The sequence below is a fragment of the Seriola aureovittata genome, chromosome 5 (assembly GCF_021018895.1).
Source record: "Seriola aureovittata isolate HTS-2021-v1 ecotype China chromosome 5, ASM2101889v1, whole genome shotgun sequence".
NCBI lineage: Eukaryota > Metazoa > Chordata > Actinopteri > Carangiformes > Carangidae > Seriola > Seriola aureovittata.
In genome coordinates, this window is record NC_079368.1 from 8,641,884 (window position 1) to 8,653,246 (window position 11,363).

Sequence of the window (11,363 nt, forward strand, 5' to 3'; positions counted from 1 at the left end):
GTGTGTATGGCTTGTGTTGTGCATGCTTGTGGATCTCTTTTGTGCCATGGGGAGGAGGGGTGGAGAAAGAAGGCTGTTGCTTTAAACAAGAATGTGTTCATTTTAAGGGAGAGGGGGAGGCTCTCGGCTCAATTTGTCTGCCTACTGAAACACTGCTTGAGGATTTCTCATCATTTAAAAGCACCAAGGAGAGGGGGGAGAGAGAGAGAGAGAGAGAGAGAGAGGGAGGGAGGGAGGAAGAGAGAGAGGGAGGGGAAGAGAGGTGCAGTTGAGAGAGACAGCCTCTTAGAGCTGTGAGGCAGAAGTGATGGATTCAACCCACAGAAAAGTGACAGTCTTCTCCTAACGGGCCACAGGCAGAACATAACCTGCCCCGGACACTCACCATTTCTCAGGAAACTACCTCCACCATCCACCTAAAGTTACTAGTTGTCTCTTGAAAGTGCTCCAACTTTTTTCAAGTGGATTTTTTTTTGAACAATCAACTCAATGTTTGCTGAAGAGTTTCTGGCAAGTTGAGCTTCTGCTGGGCTAATGACGGTCTTTTAATAATAGCCTTTAAAGCACAGCTACCTCTTCACTGGTGGAGTGAACTGAGGTGACAAAGAGTGAGTAACTAGACAGGCAGAGCACAGAAGAGGGGAGAAGAGGACGCAGGGGAGCAGCTTTCACACTTGGGATGACTCTCTACCAGGAGAAACTTCAGTCAGCTCTGGCAGGAGGGCAAGGCAACTGAGGGAGCTTCATCAATACTCTACACTTATCTTGTAAGCATTGTGTAACCTTTGACTTGTTCATATATTTATCTAATTTATCTTATATTGTTGGCTTATTTAACAGAGACATTGCAAATATACAAAAATAATTCAATTTTCTGCTTTGATCAATCATCCGCATTTATAACAAATAATCTTACAGAGCAAATGATGGCCTTTATTAGCGAGACGCAAGTTGTTCGTGAGCTCAGAATCAGTCCGTCCAGGGACCTTTCTAACATGATGGTGGAGAAATTAATTTGTCATTTTATTTAACTGACTGAAGTCAGACTTTGGCTGTTCCCTCTGTAACTGCTGCACTTCACATGATGGTTTTGTTTGATCTTGAATTCAGCAGCCGTCATGCAGCATCTGTTATCCAACTCCCTGTTTGGAGCCATTCTACTTTCTGATGACTAACCAGACAGATGACTGATAGACTTGGTTGAGGAGGGTTAATTTAGCGCATGGGGAGGCTGGAGAGCAGGCTCTCTAGGCAAAGCGCTTCTTTGCTACTGATAAAGCACTCCGCTTGTCAAAACACAGAACCCTAAAGGTGTAAAATAAGTGCACATGGCCAGTGAGGAGGGTGTCTAGAGGATGGTGTAAAGCAATAGCCCTGAGTTATACATGCTGACAGAGATTTCTTTTCTAATATCTAAAAAGCACCATTCACTTCTAAAAAAGAAAAACAGATAACCTTCAGGATGTTCCCCTGGGCTCAAGAGGACAGGGAAGCAGGCGGTTGAATCCCGTCTTTGTTTCTGTTGCCAGGGTAGTGTTTGGATAAGGGGGCTTTGAGGTAGAATGCAGGAACTTATCGAAACAATTCCTGAGACCCCCTGCCTCCCCGTCTGACTCAGATCACAAGTGAGGTACAACGCTCGGAGCAGAAAGACACACGGAACCAAACCTAAATTTGAACAAAAACTTAAACTCTCCTGCTAAATGGAGAGTCAAAATAAACACTGTCCTGTAGCATCAAACTGAGCAGGTAGTTGAGGTTAATCATGTTCCAAAATTCATGTTACACGCTTACAAAGATTACATGCTTGAGGAAAGAATGAGGTCACCCTCAAGGTAAAGTAATAGTGCAGATTACCATGAGCAAATTGAATTTGACTCTGATCCAACACATATTGGGTGTCATGCAGGAGACTCTGCCAGTTCTCAGCGGAGTTGCCGCTAATTTGAACATGCAGCACAAAACCGTCCTGCAAAGTGTCCGCTTCTTTTTTGGCTACTGACAAATTAGGTGCTTTGTAGTTGTGTTGTAATCTCCTGCTGTGGATGATGATGATGTGATTATGAAGCATTCGCACAGAAAGTAGGACACTGAGAATGAATTGGGTCAGTAGATACAGTGCGTCTTATAGGTAAGGCGCGGATCAGGAGTAGTGGTCCTGCGTCTAGAGGGTCTAGCTCTCTCCGTCTGCCACCGCCACTGACTCTCCATGTGTGTATGGCAGCTCACTCTAATGAGGTGACGAAGAATGCGAGGAATGCCATGCTCACGCTGAAATGAGAGGGGCTGGGGAGCGAGACATCAGCCAGTCTGAGCAGGGCTGCCCACCTTCTAATTAATATGTGCTGAGCACGACCAAAAAGGCTGGAGCGCAACACTGGTCAGAGACACGCTGACCCACCCGCTGCACCTGCCTATCGCACATGATTTAACATCGAGTGAAATCCAGAAGGAGGAGTCATGTAAACACAGACTTACCACCTGAAGACAGTAAAACCAAAACATTTTGGTGTGAAGCAGACTTGAAGAAATTACCCGAGAGCAGCTGCCAATCAAATTAAGATCAGAGTGGTTATTCTCTGCACTTCCATCATTTGTCTTTAGGCCCTGAGAGGACTCAGAACACTTCCATTTTTTACATAATTCGATCTCTCAATGTTTCTGAAATTAAAGCACAGAACAAATGAATAGTTGGAGGATCGTAAAAACGAGGAATCATGGAATCCTCTCGTTGAACTAAGTTGTTCAGAAAAATTGCACGGGGAACTACTTTTTGCAGTACCGTATTGTCCAAATAACACTTTTTATGTTTTTGGGGAACTTTTCTTTGTAACCTTGAGCGTTTTAACACGTAACTCTGTACCGTTTAAGGTTTTTAACTGGACTTGATCTGCTTAAATTTTAAAACAGGGGCGCTCTAAAACTTTCGACTGGTAGTGTATATGACACTTCTCAACACCAGCTAATCACTGCAGCTATTGGCCGGTCAATAGCAGCTTGTTAAAGTGAACTGATGTTGGGACAATAATGAGCTGTGGAGGCTGTTAACAGCAAAGTCTGAGGAGGAGGAGGCTTTCTGTTGTTCCCTCTGGCAGACTGTGGATGGGTTAATAACAGGCTGTCTGTGCCGGGGCAGATGGGACTCTCCCCAGGTCCCTGGGACACTGAGGCCAGCAAGTGTTGTTATTTGAAAACATGCATTAACCGAAAAACATTCAAAGACACGCACATACCGCATACGCTCACACACAAGCACACATTTCATCACAAGCTGCAAACATTTTCCCTGCAGCTTTGAAGTGTAGTGAAGCCTAGAGTAGGAGATTCCGGGCTAACGATGTCCAACATGGGACTCCTCAGCAGCAGGGGCAAATCACACAGTATTTCTCAAAGACAGAGCTCATGTTCCAGGGGGAGAAACCGCAGGAGCCACTGGCCAAATACAGTCATCAGCACATTACAAGGGACAGGCTCTGGGCTGCTCTATTATGCTGGTGTGAGCTTGTAAGATTATATTATATTCTTAAGGGCCTATTCTATAAGACCATTTCAGTTTCATTTTTAACGGATAATAATCATCTTTTTGCATGGTGTGGAAAAATGTTGGACATTACAGTCTCTGCATCAATCAGCATTTGCTGAGGTGACGTCATACAGCCAGGCTTTGTTAGCAGGATTAGTACCATGAAAGATCTCTTACTGTGCAGACAGAAGCCAGCTTCATGGTAAATTTGAAACAGAAAATATACTCTTCTTTAAGCTTTTTTTCTAAATTCACATTCCAGCTGAGGGATACTTTTAGGTACCGCTTTAATAAAATACATGGAAGAATCAGACCTTAGTGTTCTTCTGGACAGTAGGTAATTTTTTTTTCTGGCCAGGTAAACTATACTAACAAAAAGTCCGACAGGTTACACAGAGTACAATGTGAAAAGGCACTTTTTAAAATTTTTTTCACTAAGAAAGTGTTTACACATTCTATTCGAGACAGATAAAGCCAAAAGGGTCGAATGTGCCAGGGGTCATGTTCTTGGAGAGCGCTGCATTTCTCTTCTCCATGTCTCCAACCTAATGTGCTGGCAGCACGCCCGGATTAACAAGACAAAAACATTTCTGCTCTCTTCCCAATTTTGTGCTCAACATTATATGGTAGATTATCTTTCACACTGAGATAAGATATAACAAATGTGTGAATGCGTGAGGGAAGCCCTAATAAGATCGGCAATCCTTATGCGGCTCTTCAAAACCAAGCCAATATAGGCCTCTCTATAATGCTTTCTGATTAGAAAGGCCCCTCCTGACTCTGGGGAGGTGTTACACAGGACCCCTCTGTAATCCAATATGCAGCAGCTTTCAATTAAGGTGCCCCGGGAGTTCAAGGCCTTGTTATCCTTACACAGGAGTTACATTCTCCTCAGCACTGAGTGGCATCCCCTCCACTTCTAATAACACCACATCATCTTCATAAACTGTCTGCACTTATTTTTCTTCTAAAAATGTCCACATCGTGAATTCAGTTAAGCATCTCACACTCATTAATTCTTGAGGAAAGTTATTGGTCATGCTACAGGGTCCAGTTACAGAGCAAAGAGAATTTAAGAGAGAATTTAAGAGTAAATAATCTTAAACAGGAATATATCAAAGATTTAATCAGATTACCATCATTATCCGAGACAGATAATGATAATGTTATGTAACATCCCTAATTAGATGAAGTAATCTTTTCATCTAACAGTCAAAACAGAAACAGACATGCTCAAAGTTTATACATAAATGATGATTAATTGCCTTTCAGTGCCTGTATGCAACTTATTTCCCCCTTTTGGTAAGGAGTATGATAGGACTGATGCAACACAATCAATATTTAAAGCAGCTTCATGAACAGCATCATCTGGTAGTGCCTCAAATTTTCCATAAGCAAAAGATGTCCAGGCCTGCAGAAGGGATCAGATAGGAGTGTTTCTTTGTGTCAGGGACAAGCAGTGGCAGTCTCCCAAAGAGAACATGAGCCAACACAGCAAACTAAGATAAACACACTCCCCTAACAGCAATGTAACTGACTAAAGAGATCAGCACATCATTAAACAAAAGAAATATTTTTCTTAGGGCCAGTGAGGGGATTAGTAAGTTTCAAACAGCATGTACTGCATGTATTTGATAGTGGAAAGCTGATTTAAGCAAACCTGGATCAAGCCCAGATTAATTAAATGAATTATACTTAAAAGCTATTGGGGAAAAAGCAATATGTGCTCATGCCGGCATTGATAAGTCCAGTGTAGCAACCACGAGATTCTTGATTTATGTATTACACATGAATATATGCGTTTCCTGTCATGGAAAATCACAGCCGCTGAGGCACTTCCTTTCAGATCTAATCTTTTTCGGTAGCCCATATTTTAGGGAGCTGTAATGACCTCCAGCCCTGCTTAGGTTGAGATGTGTATACATAAGATGTCTGTGCCTGCCTGCTCCTGGCAGGTAATGAAGGATAGGACCAGTGTATCCTGATAGACAGCCTTCTTCTGGTCTCAATCAGCATGGCTGTGAAGGACTCCATTGTCAGAATGCATGCAGTTATGAACATTTTCTTTCACTACTATACAATCATGTTCTCCATTTTCTTACTCATTCTCCTCAGGCTTTGGTGAGTTGGATATACACTCATGGAGACCCCTTCAATGGTCCTGCTGGGGCTCCTTCTTGTTTATGGACTAGCCTGTGGTGTCCAGCAGACTCAGGGGAGTCCATCAGACAGCAAGCATGGCAGGGACAGGACCCAGGAATTTGAGAGCAGTGAAGATGGTTTAGAGAAAGAGTTTCTCTATGCTGGAAGGAGCAAGCGTGCTGCAGCTGACCAGCAGCAGGACAAGTGCTCCTACACTTTCATTGTGCCTCAACAAAAAGTGACTGGAGCCATCTGTGTCAACTCCAAGGAGCCGGAGGCCATGCTGGAGAATCGGGTCAACAAACAGGAGTTAGAGTTGCTAAACGTGGAGCTACAGAAACAAAAGAGGCAGATTGAGACCCTGCAGCAATTGGTGGAGGTGGACGGAGGTATTGTCAACGAGGTGAAGCTCCTGAGGAAGGAGAGCCGAAACATGAACTCCAGAGTGACTCAGCTGTACATGCAGCTGCTCCATGAGATCATCAGAAAGAGAGACAATGCCCTAGAATTGGCTCAGATGGAGAACAAGATCCTGAACCAAACCTCTGAAATGCAACAGCTCACCAGTCGATACAAAGATCTCGAGCACAAGTACCAGCACTTGGCTTCTTTGGCCACTAACCAATCAGCTCTTATTGCCCTGTTGGAGGAACAGTGCCAGAGTCGCCCTCCCCCTCGTCATGTGCCCGTCCCCCAGCCACGGCCTCAGCCACCTCCTGCATCACCACCCATTAACAAGCCTTACCAGCCACCTGCCCTTCCACGAATTAACAACCCAATCAGCAACGAGATCCAGAGTGACCAAAAGTCCCTACCGCCGCTACTTCCAACGATGCCCACTGGCACACACAGCCCCTCCACCACTGACAAACCCTCTGGTGAGTCTAACAAAGTCTGATATGCGCTTTTATTTTATGCATTCTTACCAAATGCACCAGTTGCCATCACAGTGGTCGCAAACAAAGGACTGTGTGTCTGAGTTAACTATCGTGAACCTTTTAATCATTAATCAAAAGACAACACCAAGCACCCATTCTTCCAGTCATAGCCGATTTAAATAAGTCCCACGTATTCCCAAAGCAAAGGGCTCTCGGTGAGAACAGACATCCTGTTGTCTACTGCCTTTTGAGATGCATATCATCTAATTGCCACGATTCAACCCACATAAAAACACAAAGCATATTAGCAGGGCAAATACATGTGCCTAAATGGATGGCTGGATCCAAGCCCACGGGCCTCTTGAACACATGGTAGTGGATGATAAAGCTTTAAAATTGATGTGAAGGGTGTTTTGTGGTATCAGCTGCAGTGAATAGTCTATTGCTTTTCCCTTTCATTAGAAGACTTAAGTTTTAAAATGGTGGAAAAAAGATCAAACTATTCCCAACATGACTACTGGCAGCTTTTTCCATTGACATACTGTGCTACTGCTTGCCATTTCCACTAGGCTGCATGTGAACGGTAGCCTTTGTATGGGATATTTGAAAGGAGGCAAGTAATTTCCTGCCCACAGCCATGCAACTAACACCCCAAAAAGTTACATAAACCCTTAACACGAACAGAGCGCTCCACACAATGCAGGGCCAGAGAGAGGAAGAGAGAGACCTGAAAGGGCAACAGAGAGAAACAGAGGGATGGAGTCTATGAAAAAGGGGAGGGGGTAAAGCAGGAACAGAACGAGATACCGGGAGTCGGTGATGTCATTTGTTCCACCAGGCAAGATTCAGTCATATGTTCCACCAACGCAGCAGACTTTATCAGGCAGAACAGGGCAGGGCAGGGCAGGGCAGCTCTCTGGATTGTCTCTGCTCAACAGAGACATTCCTGAGAGTAAATGGATGGCAGAAAATGGGCCAAAAGACAGGTATCATCCACAGTTATTTCATAAAACCAAGAACAACCTTGCTATTGAGACTACTGGCTAGTCACTTACGCCTCTATGTCAGCTGAGCAGGACCTCATGACATGTGTATAACAAATGAAGTGCTTTGTTTCTTCTTTCATATACCTCCTCTGTCTCAATATGGCTTGCAAACTGTCCATGCCCCCTTTCCCTCACCTCTAACCCTTTGTGTGACACCCCCCCCCACCCCCCCATTCTCTGTGTTTGTTTCCATTGTATTTAAACACCCAGACCAGTTGGCAAACCAAACAAGTATGAAATCTTGAGAACTTTCACAGCCAATTGAAGCAGGGGAGCCAGTTGCCCCATTAGTGTTTTTCCATATCTATTAGGTTTGGAATTTGGGGTAAAATCATAATGGCACACAGGCAAATTAGGTTTCACTGATTTGCACCATAAAATCCAGGAAAAACAATCCCGATCTTGCACAAAATCTATCTTCTAGAATAATGGAGGGCTGATGCTGCATCATTTTCATCAACATTACTCTGTTGAGTTTTTAGTTAAGTGTTTTTTCGGCTGTAAAAAAGAAACACATCTTCATAATTTGCTCTGGAGTCGATCCTGTTACTTCACACAACTCACTGTAATATTGGAAACAAAATTCAACAGACTTACTGGCAGAGAAGTGCAGCTTATGACAGAGATTTATAAGCTGTTCTTAAGTTCAGTCCCGGAAATCCTCTCTTCAAAACCTGATGTGAAGTCTTGAAAATTATGTGTCTGTATAATACAAAATATGAAAACCAAAGTGAAAGTAAGTAAAATAATAACCCTGCACTGTAAGGCATTACAGATGATCGAAGGTTTTTGCTCCTGTTTCATCATTCAGTAGTCAGGATTCCCTTTGCCCTCATGCCAGTGTTTCTTTTGGCTGCACAGCCGGCAGCCATTTCCCTTATGAGAGGAGCAGCCAAAGTCAATTCTACTGTTAAAATGAAAGCCTCTGCTGAAAAATGGGATTCCCTATGACAAAGCATAACAACTCTTTGTGTCATTATGGCTTTTTCTTTATTTCCCTTAACTTTTAAGATACATTGCAGCTGACTGGATTTTTACAGGTCATGTTGTCATCTCTCCGTTAAGGTCCATTTAGGGATTGTCTGCAGGCTCTGGAGGATGGCCATACTGCTAGCGGCATGTACCTGGTGAAGCCAGAGAATGCCAACCGGCTTATGCAGGTGTGGTGTGACCAGAGACATGACCCAGGTGGCTGGACTGTGATCCAGAGGAGGGTGGACGGCTCTGTCAACTTTTTCAGGAACTGGGAGACGTACAAGGTGCGACAAACCTCACACTAAATCAAGGACCTCATAGTTTGGAGGGAAGCTGGTGGCTTATGTAGGTTGTCTTGACACTAACCAGATGTGAACCATAATGAATAGGTAATTGTTAAGCTTTCAAAGTGTCTGATGTAGTTCAGTCACTGCCACAGTCTTATGACTCATTAATTCCAGCAACATCAGTTGGTCTTTGTAACATTACTTCACACTAAAATAAATGAGGAAATATTAGACTTATATGTCACATTAGTTGGTTTTGTCAGCATTCCTAATGTGTCCTTCTGAACACTGCCTCAGCGGGTATCTGATAAAGAGGGCTGTGGTGAACATTATTTTTACAAAGAGGATCTAATTTTCTTTATCTTTTGAAAGGGGGAACCCCCTCTCACAGGAAAAGTAGTTAATTGGTAAACAAGTGTTTGCAGGCCAACAATTCACAAGGTCCTGATTAAATCTTAGCTAAGAGATCCAATGGAGATATTTCCATGACTTTCACAAAAACCTTTAAGCCACATGAGATCTGAAATTGCATTTGTAAACTTATCAGAAGGGGTGTTTCCATGATTCAAAGCATATGTAGGGTAAGGGATACCACAAACCAACTTACAGTATGACCAGAGCCAGAACAAAGCTGAAAGACAGCATCCCGTATGTTGGATTACATACTATATTCACTCTATCCTGCTGTGTTTTCAATAACAAAATAACAGTGGAAATCTGGACACCTGATGCAAGCTATAAACCTGACTCAGAGGGTCCATTTATAATAATGTTCCTTGACAATAAACAACCTCATAGAAGAGCTAAACTCATAATTATCTCCAGAGCACGGGCAACGACCCTGAATCATCCCCCAGACGTCCAAACTAACTGTTCAAGGCTTTTCAAAGAGCATTCACAAAGGATTTCTTAATCGTACTGATAATGTTTTTCTTATCACTGCACTTCACAGCAAGGTTTTGGCAATATTGACGGCGAGTACTGGCTGGGTCTGGAGAACATCTATTGGCTGACTAACCAGGGGAACTACAAACTGCTGGTCACGCTGGAGGACTGGTCTGGCAGGAAGGTTTTTGCAGAGTATGCGAGCTTCAGAGTGGAGCCTGAAGCCGACTTCTACAAGCTGAGGGTGGGCCGTTACCATGGCAATGCTGGAGACTCCCTTACCTGGCATAACGGCAAACAATTCACAACACTGGACAGAGACCATGATGCATATACAGGTAAAAACCTGACAGCTTAAAACCAACAACTCAAGCGATGTTAATGCACGCAGCCTGACTGTTTTATTTATTTCCCAATCTTTCTAGGCAACTGTGCCCACTACCAGAAGGGCGGCTGGTGGTACAACTCTTGTGCCCATTCAAATTTGAATGGAGTTTGGTACAGAGGAGGACACTACCGCAGCCGCTACCAAGATGGAGTCTACTGGGCCGAGTTCAGAGGAGGAGCCTATTCCCTAAAGAAAGTGGTCATGATGATCCGCCCGAACCCAAACACCTTCCACTAAGCATCCAAGGAACACATACTGTACTGTATCTCTCACAAAACAAAAACCATTACAGCTCCTCACATCCAAGCAAACTTTATCTCTTTTGTTTAATGGAGTGGCAACAGAAGAAGCAAGATGACAAAGAGAAAGATGATGCTGAAAGTGCAATATCAAAACAACAGGCTGATCATGTCAGGTACCTCCTGACAGTTCAACAGAAATTGTTATATAGTTGTCTGTACCATTTGCCCTTTTCCGTGACTCAGTAAAGACATGTGCTCATTGCTCAGGAGTTGTTTTGAATACACTGCCTATGATACAACACAATTCTGCCTAGTTGACAGTGCTCTCATTTTATCCGAGTGAGAAATACAATGTGAACCTAATTTGACATGAGAACAGATTACAATAATTCAGTTCAGTAGTTTCGATAGGAAGCCTACAATATATATTTAGTATGTATGTAAAGTTTTTTTTTTTTGTTTATTTTGCAGTAACAAACAAATGAGGTCGACACAGGAAATGTATCCAGTGACTTTTAATTTCATTCTTAAAACATTCTTCCAATGTATAATTCATAATTTATAGGAACAGTAACATTTATTGTATAATACAGGGTTGATATGCAGGCCAGTTTTGTCAATTACAATAAAATATAGGCTACTGTAAAAAAAAAAAAAAAAAATAGAGTCATTTTCTTTTTCTAAAATAAAGCCAAAACTCTTCATACCAATAAATGTTTACGTAACATTTAACGAATCTAAGAACAAATTTGACGAGGTACATCTCTTCAAAGTCCTGTTTTTTTTTTCAGTACTTGTTTTGAAATCTTGAATTGCTTCAACAGGTATCCACCAATTTGCTTGTATGAACCAAGCGCTGTATTTACTGTATAAATTTAGTGGTTTGTTGATGTCAATAGATCCAACACATTGCGTTTGTACATAAGATATTTTGTAATATAATGTATTAAAACCTGTTATGTCACTAATAAGTTGCAATAAAATATGTACAGCTTAA

General features: G+C 42.6%; 1 protein-coding gene across 1 annotated transcript; it reads left to right on the top strand.

The window, feature by feature from the left end:
- The first annotated feature begins 252 nt into the window (after positions 1-252).
- Positions 253-11,363, top strand: angptl2b (angiopoietin-like 2b). Its single transcript, XM_056377352.1, has 5 exons — positions 253-767; positions 5,639-6,543; positions 8,655-8,848; positions 9,804-10,074; positions 10,162-11,363. The coding sequence occupies exons 2-5, from the start codon at positions 5,664-5,666 to the stop codon at positions 10,359-10,361; spliced, it is 1,545 nt and encodes a 514-aa protein (XP_056233327.1). The 5' UTR covers positions 253-767; positions 5,639-5,663; the 3' UTR covers positions 10,362-11,363.

What these genes read in the sequence shown, in the direction of transcription:
- angptl2b (XM_056377352.1), top strand. Translation starts at nt 5,664, where the DNA reads ATGGAGACCCCTTCAATGGTCCTGCTGGGGCTCCTTCTTGTTTATGGA. An exon ending in CACCACTGACAAACCCTCTG is followed by an intron (nt 6,544 to 8,654) that starts GTGAGTCTAACA and finishes CTCTCCGTTAAG; the next exon opens with GTCCATTTAGGGATTGTCTG. An exon ending in AGACCATGATGCATATACAG is followed by an intron (nt 10,075 to 10,161) that starts GTAAAAACCTGA and finishes CAATCTTTCTAG; the next exon opens with GCAACTGTGCCCACTACCAG.